We start from the raw sequence: 15,968 nt of genomic DNA, 5'->3' as shown, positions 1-15,968 counted from the left end.
TATTGTCATTAAGGTTCTCTGGTACTAGTAGCAGCACTATGACCGTCCAAATTCTGACTCTAATGTCTGATAGGGGACATTCCCTTGCCCTTTCTTTTCCACCCTCACATGGAATGGAGCTAGGTCCTCTTTAGATTCTGAATACAGTATGACTGGGCAACTGTTTGCGAAGCTGATTGGTATGAAAGCGTTTGTGAAAGCTCCTAGGTTATCATGAGCTGCCCCTCTCTGGTGACAGGCTGATCATGTTAATCCCAGTCTTTTATGAATTATGGTACTGTATCAAGAATGGCCATAATGGGAGTCAGGATTCAGTTCCAGGTTTAACTGTGAGCCCTGGCATTAGCCCAGCTCTGGATGCTTGGGCTAGGCAACAAACTTCTCTGACCTTCCATTTCCTTGTCTATAAAACTAGAGGTTCTCAAATTGTGCTCTGCAGAATTTAGGGGTGTTGAGGTGGCCCCAGGGCTCTCAGAGGTGACTAGGGTAGCGGGACTGAGTGGTGGGAGGCTTCAGCCAGAGCAACTCTACTTTTGTCTGTTTTACATATAGGATTTTATAAAAATTAATTTTTAATTATGCAGGAAATACACTAATATATTCTTCTTGTAAGAAATTAGAAATTTGGCCTCTATCCTCCCCAGTCCCTGTGTATGTTGGGAATTCCTTTAAGATTTCCATTTGGGCTGTAGCCAATTTGCTCAGTGGTTAGAGCGTCGGCCCGTAGACTGAAGCGTCATGGGTTCAATTCTGGTCAAGGGCACATACCTCAGTTGCAGGTTTTATCCCTGGCCCTGGTCAGGGCACGTGTGGGAGGCAACCAATTGATGTGTCTCTCTCACATCAATGTTTCTCTCTCTGTCTCTCCACTTCCTTCCTCCCTCTCTCTCTCTCTCTCTCTCTCTCTCTCTCTCTCAAATAAATAAATAAGTGGAAAAAAATATCCCAGGTGAGGAGAAATAAACAAAAAAAGATTTCCATTTGAACAAAGGGATCCTGGCACAAACAAGTTGGGGACCACTGGTCTGGTTAGCCTGTAAGGACCCCCAAAGCACAAAAAAGAGATTTCAGAGAAAGGGGACAGCAATGGCTGGAGAATGTCCTATAGGGTTAAGCAGAAACCCATGCCATGGTTTGCTGAAATAGAGCATTGCCCTGGGTGTGGAGATTTGGGGTACTGTCACTGCTGTGTGTTTACAGTGTAGCTAGGAGAGGGATGGCGGGTAGGAGAACACAGATTTCGGAGTTATAACTGGAAGGCTTTGTATATGTCCCCAAACAGCCTCATCTTCAAGGGGAGGGAGGACGAAGTGGGATTGCCTCTCCTTTTTGGTTTGACTTTAGAAAAAACAGCAACTGCAATTATCATTTGCAGTGCACTTGCTAGGTGCTGGGTACTGTACTGTGAGCCTCTTTAAACCCTCCCATTCCTAGGAGGTGATGGCACTGTTTGCCTGCTTGTTTTAGAAGTGAGGAAACTGAGGCATAAAAAAATTAAGGAATTTCCTTAAGGGCCTGTAGCTGGTAAGTGGGGAGGAGGGTTTGAGCCAGGTCTCCTTGCTGCAGGCCTGGTGTATCCCTGTGTTCTGGACTCCTCACAGGCATTGCTTGCTGCCATTTGAGCTCCAGTCCACCTATATGGGTGGTAGGTGTGGGAAGGAGGAAGCTGACTGAACACTGTGGTTTGTCTAAAATTTGTCCCCCAACTTGCCCTCTCCTCCGAACCCCAGGGCTACCGGCAGAATGCTCAGTTTTCTGGAACCCTCATGCTCAGGTTAGCAATGGTCCTTTTGCAGACAGGCAGGGAAGATGCCAGGTGGGCTGCGAGAAGGACAGGGGAAAGACTGTGCTCCTCTGAAAGGAGACGGAGGTGAGGGAGCAGAGCAGCTGCATTGCCCTGCAGCCCATCACACACTGGAATCCACGAGGAGGGCGGGGAGGCTGCAGCGGTGGCAGGCTGCCAGGACACCCCGTGCCTTCCTCCCTCCCTCCGGAACCCAGGCCTGTGTGAAGGTAAATGCAAATCAGCTCCTCCGAGCATGCTTTCTGCAGAGGGAGGGTCGTCACTCTGTGAGCCTGATTCCCTCCCCTCCTGTCTGCCAGAATGCTGATTTTATTTTTGCATTTTATGAGCCTGAGAGGGGGAATTCATTTCCTTGGTATAATATGACCCTCTGGAGAAAGTCTTGTCTAAATACATTTCGCTCACAAATTCTGCCCTGGACTGTACTGAAATGAAATAGAGATGATTAAAGTCTGATTTTTAGGTAAGGTGAATTGGTAGGTTTATGACAAATTATTGCACCCAGGAAGGTGAATGGGAATAAAAGGGCTCTCTCTTTCTAGAGCTGCAAACCTTTGTGAAAAGAAATATTCAGGTTGTATGTACCCTTATCGCAGCCAGGCTATATTTCAGTATATTCACCCCATTGTGTACCTTCTCTCTCTCACCAGACTGTACATCCCCTGAGGCAGGAACTGGGTTCATTGCATCTTGATATTCCCCACATGGGGATGTTTTTGCAATTTTATTTATAAGAAAGGGATTCTACACTAAGGAGACTTTTAAATCTCAATGGACTAAGCCATCCTTTTCCTCCCCATCTCAACCCAGTCATTAGAGATATTAAGACCTCCTAACAATGACCCCTCCAACCTCCCAACCCTAAAAGAACAGGGTCCAGAATTATGCTTCTTTCTGGTTATAAGTCATGTAATAAGAATATTAACAACTAGAGGCCTGTTGCACGAAAAGATTCATGCAATAGGCCTTCCCTTCCCCTGGCTGCTGGCACTGGTTTTCCTCCGGCACCCAGGACCCAGGACCCAGGACTTCGTTCCGGCCGGAGCCACCTTCAGCACTGGTTTTCCTCCGGCACCCAGGACCCAGGACCCAGGACTTCGTTCCGGCCGGAGCCACCTTCAGTCTTTGCTGCTCTGGCCGGAGCCGCCTTCAGTCTTTGCTTTGCGCATACGTAGGCAAATTAACCGCCATCTTTGTTGGTGGTTAATTTGCATATCTTGCCGATTAGCCAATGGGAGGCGTAGCGAAGGTATGGTCAATTACCATGTTTGTCTGTTATTACATAGGATAAGCTTTGATTGAGCGCTTACTATGGATCAGGTATTTGTATATTTTTAAGCACTTTCTAAGTGTTATTCCATTTAATCCTCACACGTACCCTATGAGATAGGTACTGCTATCATACCATCTTACAGATGGGAAAACTGAGGCTTGGGGTGCTTAAGTAACTTACTCAAGATCACAGAACTAACATTTGAAACAGCTACTATTTATTGGGTGCTTGCTTGTAGGCCAGGCACTGTACCAATCACATTAAACCAACGATTTCATTTCATAATGTCCATAATCCTCAAAAAGTGGCCTCCATTGCTTAGAATTTCAAGCATTTAGTTTGAAGACTGAAAACCATATGAGGGCAAAGGCTTGTTCCCCCCTCTATCCAGAAGGATGAGGATGGAGCTAGGGATAGAGCAGTAAATTAAAAAAAAAATGTTTGTTGAGGGAATGAAGGCACAGCAGAGGTGACTTTCCCATAGAAGCTGCTTGCCTAGACCCCTTTTCCCACCAGGTGAGTCCTGCTGATGCTCAGGCTGCCCTTGGAGCAGGCTTCCTAGCCCTAGTTCTTCTCTGCTAGGGCGTCAGGCTATCTCCAGGACCCCACCTGGCATCATGGGGGATGCAGGGCTTCCCCAGAGTCCTGATGCTGATTCCTTCCTGGGATGGGCTCCTTTTTCTGACTTGGTCAGCAGCCTCTCATAGATGGGGATCTGGTTGTGTAGGATAATGTCTTTATTTAATTTTTGGCTTATCCATTCTCTATCTTAAAAACAATCATGGGGAGAGTTATTGTTTAATGGGTTCAGAGTTTGGGAAGAAAAGTTCTGGAGAGGGATGGTGGTGATAGTTGCACAATAATGTGAATACAGTTAATGCCACTGAATTTGACACCTCAATCTGGTTAAAATGGCAAATTTTGTTATGTGTATTACCACAATTAAGAAAACCCTGCAAATATGGACTTGTCTTTCTAACATAGCAAGAAGTTTGGGGTAGGTAGTTACAGGGGTTGGTGTAGCTCCTTGATGATGTCACTAGAGTCCCTGAGTCTTTCTGTCTTTACAGTCTTAGCGTGGTGGTTTTCATCCTGGTCACCAGATATCCTCTGAGTCTTAAATGTTATCTGCTCAAGAGAGAAAGAGGAGGGAAAGGGCCATGCTAGCCATGGCTCTGTCTTTTGTCTAGAAAGCCCCCATTACATCTCAATGGGCAGAACTGGGTCTTGTGGCCTTGCTGGGCAGCAAGGGTGCTGGAAAAGTGATCACTTAGCTTCCCAACCTTAGAGCTGAGGAGGGCCCTCGCCTCAGGGGAGAAGGACGTTGGGAGTGAGAACTGATTGGACCACCAGTAGGCTGTGTCCAGGGCCCTGCTGAAGGTCACATGGTCACATAGCAGGGCTGACCAGGCCCACGGCCCAGTCTCCTGGTTTCTAGTCCTGAGCTCTTTTGCTAGGACATTTGATATATTTTGTAGATTCCCAATAAAAAGGACCATCCTGGAGAATATCTTTCAAAGAAAAATCAAAATACTAAGAGGTTGTGTCAGGAAAACACTGGGCATGTTGGGAGCCAGAACATCTGAGCTCTGCCCCAGGCTGGCTGGGAGTTTTGGGAAAAGTCCCCAGGTCACTGTGCTCATGAAATGTGATTCATTATTGTTTTTCTTGGTTAAAGTATTGTTCATTAAATCCCCAATAATCCCTTTATATCTCTAGGTGAAAGACCCAGTAGGAGACAGACAATGATTAACCAATCACGTGCTATCAAGTGTGAGCTTACACAACATGATGTGTTTCAAATGTTGGATTAGGATGACAGAAACTTCCTACTATTCCTCTAGGCCAGGAGCAGAGTATAATAATGGTTTCAGGGGACACTTAAAATAAGGAATGTGAACAGACATCTCTGTTATAGTTACCTTGCCATTGCAAGGAAGCCCGGATATGCACATCTGGCTTTTGAAGACGCAGAGAATGGATTCCATTCTTTCTAATCCAGCACTTACTTTTTCCATGGGAGGCACCAAAGGGGAATGAGCAGGCCCTGTCCATTGAGCCCAAAGTGGGCACCTTCTCTTCTCTGTGGAGCCTTCTTGGGTGACTCTAGGTCACACTGATCCTTCTCCTTTGTTCTCACCTCAGGACACCACATATACAAAACATTTTTAGCATTTACTGGTATTAAAGTTAACTTTTCATCCCTGTCTTATAAGCTGTGCCAGGGGTGGGCACTGTTTGGGGAGGTAGCCTGAGGTTTTTGAAACTCCTCAACCCCAGGGGCGAGCACATGTCTAGACACATGGCAAACCTTCTGTAAACAGGAGCTGGACCTATGGGGTGGAATGCTCATAGCTTTACCAGGTTGGAGTTTTATTTCCTGATGCTTGGGAAATGAGGAGAGTTGATTCCAGGACAGGAGATGGAAGAAGCCAGAGCATCCAGCCCCTAAAGAGGGCATGGCACAGTTCAGTGTCCTTGCAGAGTCCCTCACGGTCAGATGACAGGGACAGTCCCTGAGCTCAGCAAGACACTGACTGGGAATCCTATAAAGGGAAAGGACAACTCTGCAAAACTGGAAGTGAAGCTGCTGGAAGGAGGGGCCATTCTCCAATGGTAGGGGGAAAGAATTGCAGCCCTGGTAAATGTTGGAACAGGATACCCAAGGCAGCTGAGCAAGCCCAAAATAATATTGTAAAGAAAAGTTACATTTTTATTCACAGTTGGAATATAAAAATAAATAAGTAAACAGAAAACAAATAGACTCACTTTACAGAAAGCACATTCATTACTTAAAAGTAGCACCTTAATGGTTCGGCACTCTGTTCACATCCGTGTGTCAGGGTCACTCATGTCGACCATTGAGCGGTTCTTGATCGTTTCTTTGCATCTGTCTGCTTTTCTTGCATGGCTACTGAGGAGCAACTGGCAATTCTGACACTTTTATGGCCTTATCTATAACCACACTTACTCTCCCTCTTCAATCATAAGATCTTTTTACTTTTCAGACACTTGTGATGTCTGTGTCACTCTCCTATACCTTACAGATAGATGGGTGGGGATTGCCACAGAGGCGGAATGAAGCTCAGTTTCTTTTCTTTTCTTTTCTTTTTTTTTTTGAATTTTAGCCCTTTCTAAATTCAGGCATCCAAAGATTTAACTTGCTTAGGTGGCCGTGAATTGTAACTCTTCCTGGACATGAGAACTAACATCTTCCCAGGACCTTCTCAAGTGGCTTCTCGTCTCCAAGTCTCCATTTAATTATCCATCCATCACAAGTATATTATGGTTCTGGCATCAGAACTCTGCATTCTTACTGGCTGCCATAACACGGAGGCACTTGCAGCCTCGATGGAAAAGTTGTCAGTATAAATGACACATAAATTCACATTTTGCATAATAGGACCCGTTCCTTATGGATCAGGTCATGAGAGTGTGAAACATATAAATCTTGGCACAAAAATGTTAAATACCATAATAAATTATTAAATACATAAATTACTTAAATATCTAAATAGCAGTTGCAGCCTGCTAGCTGGCAACTCTATAAATAAATTACCGGATTGTTTCATTGGGCAGTTAGCATTGCAATAAAATAAATACAACAAAACACTTAAAAAAACACAAAGTAGGTAGAAAATATCTTCTTGGGTCTAGTGCATCGTGCCTCTTAAAAGCTTTGCACGGCTTCCTTTTTTCGTCCAAGGTTTCATCCTGGGAGTAGAACCTGAAAAAGAATGCCCAAAGTCTATGAGGAATAAGAAGGCAGCAGCAGACCTTTCATATTTCATAAATCACATTATCTGGGCAATTGGGTTGTGGGGTTCCATGTCAGAAGGGTCCAACCCTTCCTTATGTGGCCTGGGATTTGGCTGGAATCTTGCTCACGAGAGAGACTTCAAAGTTTTCTTAAAAGGGTATCTGATCATGTCATTTCCTTGCTGAAAGCCCTCCAGTGGTCCCCCAGGTTCTCCTTTGGATGAGGTTCTAATTCCTGGATACAGCTTGCAACCATCCTACTCTGACTCTTAGCTGCATCTCTTTCTTCTTTGCCTTTCCCTCCAGAAGGGCAGGACCTATGCCTGTTCTGTTTACTGCAGTATCCCGGAGCCTAGCATAGTGCCTGGAACAACATGAACATCAAATAAACATCTGTCAATGAGCAACTGTATGTTTTTGACTCTGGTGACATTGCTGGGGATCCTCTATTTCCTCTCCTGAATCTCCCCTCCCCAGTTCCCTGAACCTGGTACACTGAGTGTGCAGGTCTGGGCTAGGCTTGCTCACCTAACTGCAGGAGACAGATGCCCACTCGCTCCAGGATGAGCTATAGTAGCGGTCTCGGGCTTGCACACGGATCAAGGCATCCTTGTGGCACGTGACCTTGGCTGAGGTCTTGTCTTCCAAGAGTCTATCTTTCTGCAAAAGAGAGGAAAACCTTTGGTAATACAGTCACAAGGTAGGCTGGGCATATTCTCAAAGCAAGCAGACCTTGGTTGTAGGGTAATTCACAGAGGAGTGTGTAGTACTTGCGCCACCTACTGACAGACGCTCTAAACACAGATGCAGTTTTTCTACTTCGCAAGTCCTGAGGATGAAAATGGTCCAGCTTTCCTCTTTCTAGCACAGCTGCTTTGTTTGAAGGCCCATGTGCACTCACCCCAGTATAAGGCCGATGTTGGGACTGGGACAGATTTGCTCTAATTGTCCTGTGGATATTCAGAAATACCATATTCTCGATCCTTTCATCAGACAAACTTGTGGTTCGAAGTCAGACGTTGCTACTTGTTAGCTGTGTGACCACTGAAAAATGTCTTAGGCTCTCTGTGTCTCAGTTTCCTCACTTACAAAAGGGGGATAGTAAAAATGCCTATCTCACAGAGCTGTAAAAGTTAAAAGGTAATAATTGTGTAAAACTCTTAGCAAAATCTAACCATATAGAAAGCACTCAGTAAATCTTGCCCACTAATGATACAGATCTTAAGTAGGGAAGATACATGTGAAGATTTTAAATAACATTTATTGAAATTGACTCCAGAATAGCCCTTTGCCCTGCAAAAAAAATTCTTAGGGAGCGACTGAATCACTGAGTTTCTATCAGATGCTAAATGCTATGCTGAATAAGGCCTTTATCTGGTGATGTTACTAGTAAAACGGATCCAAGGAGGCTAAAGCTCTATAAAAGTGCCTCTAGGATCCTGGGGTTATTGATGCCAAGGCAAGAAAATTGGAAAGCCATCATTTAGCCTGTGTACATACTGACATTATGTTTAATAAAATAATTTCACAATATGTAGAACAGCCAAGAGTTAGACGTTTTGGGTGAGACATAGCATGAATGTTATATCATCCATTATATTCACTGAGTTGAAATAATACATTTCGGTTCCCAGAGTCCAGCTCTCCTATATCAGGATCAATTGAGTGCAAGAATTAATGGTTAACCATATAGAAAGTGTATGGCTTTGGTGTCCAGCAGTCTGAGTTTGTGTCCTGGTTCTGTCACTTCCTAGCTGGGTGACGTTGGGCAAGTCACTTAACCTTTCTGAGCTTTAATGTTGTCACTAGTGAAGTGGTGATAATACTACTGCCCGTCTTTGTAGAGTTATTGTGATGATATAAACATGTACACAAAAAGGCACAGAAAAAGTGCTGAATAAACATTAGCTGTTGTCATCATCATTCATCCCCTTCCTGTTGTGGGCCTGCATAAACCTGATCACAGCATGTCTGGCACCGGAATCACATCTTACCCTTTCTCTCTTGTTCTTGCCCTGGATCTGAAGAGAAAATGTCAGGGAGAAGTAGGAATGTGGGGTGCTCCAAGTGTCGGGGTACTCCCAGCTGACCTCCACATGCCGGGAATCCTTTAACGGCTTCAGTTTCAGATTCTTGGGTGGGTCTGGTTTGACTGTGGAAGAAGATACACACCTTTTATTTCCCTGGTGGGGCTTTCGAGCAAGGTAGTTCTGGCTTCTGATCCCACTTTCACCTTTGACCAGTTGTGAGTCCATAGCGTAGTTACTTAACTTCTCTGAGCACTTGGTTGGCAGACGTGACCCTCCCTTACTCCTGGTACTCACTCTGGTGCCTGTGGAAGGCAGCCACATCCTTTATGGCTGACCTGAGAGAGGCTCAGAATCCTTGTTACCATGGACAATCAGATGGGCTTTGGTGGGGGAACCACTTCTGCGTAGTGCTCAGAAGAAAGAGACAATAAGACTCTCTTGTCTGGGGTATCAGTGAAGGACCACCTTCTCTGAAGTCAAGCCCTCTCTTTGCACCCAACTCAGAACTGAGCTGAGTCTTGCTGGGGATGAGGTGAGAGATTTCCCACTTAGTGTCTTTTATCTTTTCATGGCATCTGGCACTGATTTGTCCTATAGCAGTTACAGTCACATTATCTCTATGCTCATTTGTTCATTCATCCAATCTTTCTATAAATAATAACTGAGCAACCATTGTGTCCCAGCCACTGGGCTACACATGGGAAGTACAGCAGTGAGTGTCCCAAAGACTGTCCCCAAGTAGTGTACCTTCTTCTCATGAGGTGAGGAAGACATTCTATGGAATGTGCTTGGGCTCCTAGACCCAGCACCACTCCACAGACCACAGCTCCTAGCAGATGCTTCACAAATATTCTTCCCTCTGTTCTTAACACACTGACATCTCCATTCCTTTAGGACTCAGCTAAATGTTACCTCCTCAGTGAGACCTTCCCTGGTCAACCTCTGTGAACTAGACCCCACCTTCCCCCAACCGGCCAAGGTCAGCCTCTCTACCAATGCTACTGTACGTTCTGTGGTTCTCTCACACTTTCTCAATGGAGAAATGGTAAAGGAAATGAAAAATCTCCATCTGCCAATTTAAAAAACTGATGTCCATTTTGGAGCAGTTTTTATTCCAATAAAGAAGTCTCTTTTAAGATTCTAGAGAAAGGTGGGTGGGGAATAATTGCAGCTGGTAGGAAAGTGCTGGTTCTGAATAGGACTATCATGCCAAAGGGGCTGCTCTTGGATTCCTCATGGAAGCTCCCTGGGAGCAGAACAGAAGTTTAGCCAAGAGCCTGCTTTTACTTTCTTTTTTCAAATATGTTTTTACTGATTGTTAGGAAGAAGGGGAGAGAGAGAGAGAGAGAGAGAGAGAGGGAGAGAGGAGAGAGAGAAAGAGAGGGAGGGAGGCAGGAGGGAGGGAGAGAGGAAATAAAAACAAAAACCATCAATGAGAAAGAATCATCAATTGGCTGCTCCTGCACACCCCCTATAGGGATTGAGTCTGGCATGTGCCCTCAACCAAATGAGCCAGGGTGAGCCTGCTTTTTCTAGTGGGGCAGATGTGGGTCTGAATTGCTAGCTGTGAGATCTAAGACAAGCTGTTTAACTTTTTGAAGACTCATTTTCCCTTTCCTTAAAATGCAGATAGATAATAGTATCTCATTGTACTTTTTGGGGGGTGTCGAATAAAAGAGATAATGCACGTAAATCCCTTACTCCAGTGAATAAATGGTATCTGTCTCTATTAAGCATATATATTCAAGTACACTCACTGATGTCCCTGATGAAGAAGCTGCTGGTGTAGTTTTCATACTTGCGCCTGTGAACAGCATCCAGCACGACCTCAATGGGCAGCCTCTCCTCGGCGGCTGGGCAGGCACTGCCCTCCTCACACTCCACCGTGTACTTCCAATACTCCCTGTGGTCCACTCTGATCCTCTCTGCCAAGCGTGTCGCTGCTCCACAGGTCACTCCCCGGGGGTCAGAGGAGCTGAAGTCAAAGACAGACATATCCTGTGTCTCACAGGTGTGGGCAAGTTCCTGTGGTTGTAACTCTCTGAGGTCACAGTTTCTCTAACTGGTTTGATTTATTCCCAGGCAGTGAGGAACTGCCCTCCCCTGACAGCAAATGTTTCAGAGGTAGTACAAATGTTCTATTATTATAGTTTTACAGATGAGGAAACGGAGGTTCATGGCCAACATGAATTCAGAAAATTTTAGATCCAGAGCCCCTGGTTACAACTCCTTATTAACATTTTTATTTATTTTTCCCATTTTAATTATAAAATCAATACATGCAATTATAAAGTAGTAAAATGATAAAGATGCATATTAAAAGAAATGTGGTACCTCTTTTAAACCCAATCCCCCTTTTAACCCTAATATAAATATTATTTATATCTTGTTGTATCCCACCAGAACCTTTTCTGTGAATATTCAAAGCAGTTATATAGCCATATGTTTTTATGCATATACACACATTTCATCTATATAAATGCACATAGATTTTATTTTTTTAATTTTTTAAAATATATTTTTATTAATTTCAGAGAGGAAGGAAGAGGGAGAGATAGATAGAAACGTCCACGATGAGAGCCTCCTGCAAGTCCCCCACTGGGGATCGAGCCCACAACCCAGGCCAGGCATGTGCTTTTGATCGGAATCAAACCTGGGATCTTTCAGTTCACAGGCTGATGCTCTATCCATTGAGCCAAACCAGCTAGGGCTAGATTTTATTTTTTATGAGGATCAAATGATTATATATATATATATATATATATATATATATGGTTTTGTAACCATCTTTTTCATATCTGAACATATGAGGAATGATCCACAACAGACCATATATGTTGGGTTATTTTGATGACTGCACATTAAGCCGAAGAGTATAATAAACCACACTTTATTTCACCTTTCCCCTGCTGAAAACATCCCAATGAATATTTGCATCTACGTCTTTGTGCACTTGTGTAAACATTTCTTTAGTAAGCATTTTCATTTTAAAGATGAAAAAGTGAGACCCCAAGGTTCCTCAGGTACATAGTGGCCAGGCCAGGTTGATCAACTAGGTTTGGCTCCATTCTCCTACATTGTTTGGGAACTTAGATTATGAGTGAAGTCACATGTTGGGCTAACACAGGGCTACATCCTTGGGAATTGCTTTCTTAGGAAAAGTCCAAGTGTATAAGACAAAGAGTGAACTTAAGATGAGCAGTGTTAGCAGAAGAAAAAGTTGTTCAGGTTGCCTGGGGAAAATGTCTAGAGGCCTCAGAGTTTTGGAGTCGACTCCAGGGCTTGCAAGGTTTATGCTCTAGAGCTCTTGTTTCTATTTTTGATTCAAGGTGCAATTTTGGCAAGTCATCTGTAGCTTCGATTTCTCCTTTTATCCCTCCCCATGGTGCTATGAGCCTCAATGAGGCATCATCAGACCATTTGGATGAGTGAGTTCAAACACAGCAGAGGCTATGCCCAGGCCCAGATAGTATTCTGTTCTAATGCATACATTTGTTCAGGCAATTACCTTAAATATCCATGTTCTTTCCCCAACTTAGGCAAGGGAGGGAGGAGTCATTGAAAAAAATATGGGTTTGACTTTGTTTTCTCTCTTATCATTAACTGAAAGGCATTACTAGGTCATCCTTATTTTCTTAATGAAATAGTAGTTCTAGCAAAACACTGAGAAAACAGAGTGGTTTCACTTACCCTCTGCCACTTTTGACACTGAATTTCAAATCATCATTGATTTCTGTCAGCCACCAGCAGGTGAAACGTCCAGAATAATTCTTTGCTTCACATTTTAGAAAGGTCTTATTTTTGGGTTCTGGATTGAAAAAGAACAAGTATTTAGGTTTTTGTTTTTTGTTGTTTTGTGTGTGTGTGTGTTTCCCAGAAAGATTTTGTTTGTGCTTAATCACAGGCCACCAAATGGTATAAGAGTAAAATATCTTCCATTGAATTCATTGGAAAATGATGCTGCTCCCCTGGCAGGCAATTCAGTGAGGACTGGTAGCTGACTCTGCAGAGCATAACAACTTACATATTGAGGGGGTATTCATTATTTTAAGGCTACCACTCCAGTGTTGAGTTATGTACTGTTCATGTTGGTTAATTTCCATTACCCTCTCTATAAAAGCACCATTGTTTAAAGAGAACCTATGGAAAAGCATCTAGACCAGTGGTTCTCAACCTTCTGGCCCTTTAAATACAGTTCCTCATGTTGTGACCCAACCATAAAATTATTTTCGTTGCTACTTCATAACTGTAATGTTGCTACTGTTATGAATCATAACAGTAAATATCTGATATGCAGGATGGTCTTAGGCGACCCATGTGAAAGGGTCGTTTGACTGCCAAAGGGGTTGCGACCCACAGGTTGAGAACCGCTGATCTAGACTCACCATGAAACTCTTTCAACATGAAATTACCCAAAGTGTCTAGCAAAGGAAAACCAAAGCAAAGGACAATGCAGGTTCTGAGTGGTTTCTGTAAGGGACTTGATTGCTGCATTAACTATACTGATCATGTCTTGCCTTTAAAATTTTTAATTTTTGTATTTCTTATGGAGAAAACTGATGCTGTCCAAGGGAATGGAATTACCTTTCTGGTCTTTTAAAATATCAGTGGACCAAAATCCATCTTCCTTTTTGTGAAGCAGAAGGAGAGACTGGCTGAGAACCTCGCCTCCCTTGTGACAGGTGTACTGGCCAGCATCTCCAAACTCTTTGACTTGGATGGTCAAGGTTTTGCCAGAGCCTAAGACCTCATTGCTCTGGTTCGAGGTCCACGAGATGCCGTCTTCTTCAGGGGTGTCGCAGGTGAGGACCACCACTTCTCCAGGGGCGTCAGGATACCAGTCTAACTCTACAACATAAACTGGAGAGCACAGAGCGTGGAAAACCATACTGTAAGCCACACAGACTTTGGGACTGTGTCTTTTGAACTTGCTGGGCATCTGCACTGCTGAAGTACAACCTAGCTTATAGCAGCAAAGGCCTGCTGAGAGGATCTCAGGGTACCGGGCTCCCCTTGGGCTCAAGGTCATGGAAGAGAGAAGGAAAGAGTTGTATAGATGCCATCAACTTGTTAACTGGCAGGCTGCTGTTAGTAATTAACCTCTGATCAGCTGGCAGATGAAGAAGGCCTTGATACACGGAAGAATGCAAACAGCACAAGACTCTTTGCTGAAGGACTGGTAGAGATAAACAACTTCCAGCGCAATTTTAGTCTCAGAGGGAATAAGACTGACCAGGACTGAGATCCTACTCCCACTAGCTGGCTGGAGGATTTGGAGGAAGATACTTAATCACTATGACCCTCAGTTTCCTCTTCTGTAAAATGTTAATAATAATAGTATTAAATGAAAGAAGCCTGCTTCAGTAAACTCAGTGTTAGTTGTTATTGTTAGTCACAGACCAAAGGGTCAGACAACTGCACAGAGAGACTCTTAAAATTTTCTGTGGGGATTTTGGGACTTAGTTTATACTGCATGAAATTCACCAATGGAAAATTTTATTCTCTTTGTATTTTTTTAAAGCTATTTTACAGTCTTATGAGGCAGTTAAGTAGGTGTTAGTCTTCCCATTTTATAGAGGAGGGTGTTGAGACCAAGAGGCTAAGCAAGGTTACAACAAGTTAGAAATACAAGAGCTATATTTCAGACTGTCTGTCTCCTTGGCTTTGCCTTTGGTCTCTAATACCAGCATCTAAATTGACACTTGAGGAATGTCTTAGGATACAGTATTTCAAAGATGATGTCACATCAAAGCTTCATTTGGGCATCAATTATTAATTAAATAGAATCACTTAATGCAGTGGTTCTCAAACCACAATCATGGAACCCCCCCATCAGCAGCAGCACCTGAGAATCTGTTAGAAATGCAAATTCTCAGTTGCTGACCAGGGAACTGTGTGATGGGCCCAGTGACATATTTTTTTTATGCTTTCCAGATGATTTTGATGCCTGCTGTGAGTCACAGGGGTAAAGAGCCTGGTTTTTAGAGTCACATTGGTCTGGGTTTAGAGAAAGGGTGATGAATCTTTTTTTCTGCCAAGGGCTATTTGGAAATTATAACATCATTCACAGGCCATACAAAGTTATCAACTTAAAAATTAGCCTGCTATATTTGGTCAAACATTGAATTAACTCACTCCTAACGCCTTGGCAGGGTCAGACCAAATGAATTCACAGGCCTTATACAGCCTGCGGGCTGGAAGTTCCCCACCACTGGTTTATAGTCAGTTCCATCTCTTGTACTAGCCTGTGGCCTTAGGCAAGACATTCAATTACTCTAAGCTCTGGCATCATCATCTTCAAAATGAGATATTTAGGAGAGTCTAGTTACCATCTTTCTCCAGTTCCCATATGGCCATAAGGGGCGATGCCAGCAAAACCAGGGAAAAACAGAAGAGGACCAACTGCTGCTGATGCATCTGTAGAAGGGAAAGAGAGAGGAGAAGGAGGAGGAAAAGAGAAGAAGAAGGAAAGAGGAGAGAGAATATCAATCATTATTCAGTTACCTTTGGAAACCATATTCACAATCGATGCATATTGTTTCTAATCTTTATTTTCTTCTTCTCTACATTGTCATGGTAACACTAAATGAATTGTAGGAGCCCTTATGCCAGTTACTGGGCGAGCACATCTCCAAACAGAGAACCATAGATGATCTGAAGCTGAAAGAGATGTAAGACTAGCCTTTTTATACAATCCTCTTATTTTAAAGACAAGAAACCCAAGGCTCAGATAAAGAACATGATTTGTCCAGATCAACATTCAGTGATTTTTTTTTTTTTACTTGGTGCTTACTGTGTAAAGGGCACTGAACTAGAGCAGTTGGAGAGAAAAAAAGTTTTTACCTGGATCCTGCCTTTTAGGAGCAAATGCTTTCATTCAACAAATATTTATTAAGTCAGTTGGAGAGACAAGCTATGTGTGTGTGTCATTGAAGCACAAGGCAGTATCTGCAGTGACAGCCGAGGCTAAAGGGCTTAGGTTGGGGAGGAAAAGGTAACATAGAGACAATCTTTCAAATTCTGGCAATGACCTGGTCACCAGCCCTTGTTGTAGGGATTTAGTTTCTCGTTTAGTTTAGACTGTAATTGCTCCAAACTCAAA

At 43.5% G+C, this 15,968-nt stretch overlaps 1 protein-coding gene across 1 annotated transcript; it reads right to left on the bottom strand.

Moving 5' to 3' along the window:
* Nucleotides 1–6,694: 6,694 nt before the first annotated feature.
* Nucleotides 6,695–15,283, bottom strand: IL12B (interleukin 12B). Its single transcript, XM_006089062.1, has 7 exons — nt 15,196–15,283; nt 13,451–13,726; nt 12,557–12,674; nt 10,624–10,841; nt 8,831–8,988; nt 7,365–7,496; nt 6,695–6,804 (listed from the first exon to the last, which is right to left on the bottom strand). The coding sequence occupies exons 1-6, from the start codon at nt 15,281–15,283 to the stop codon at nt 7,365–7,367; spliced, it is 990 nt and encodes a 329-aa protein (XP_006089124.1). The 3' UTR covers nt 6,695–6,804.
* Between the last annotated feature and the right edge of the window lie 685 nt (nt 15,284–15,968).

Source organism: Myotis lucifugus, unplaced genomic scaffold (assembly GCF_000147115.1).
Source record: "Myotis lucifugus unplaced genomic scaffold, Myoluc2.0 scaffold_56, whole genome shotgun sequence".
Taxonomy (NCBI): domain Eukaryota; kingdom Metazoa; phylum Chordata; class Mammalia; order Chiroptera; family Vespertilionidae; genus Myotis; species Myotis lucifugus.
This window is presented reverse-complemented; position numbering and strand designations above follow the sequence as displayed.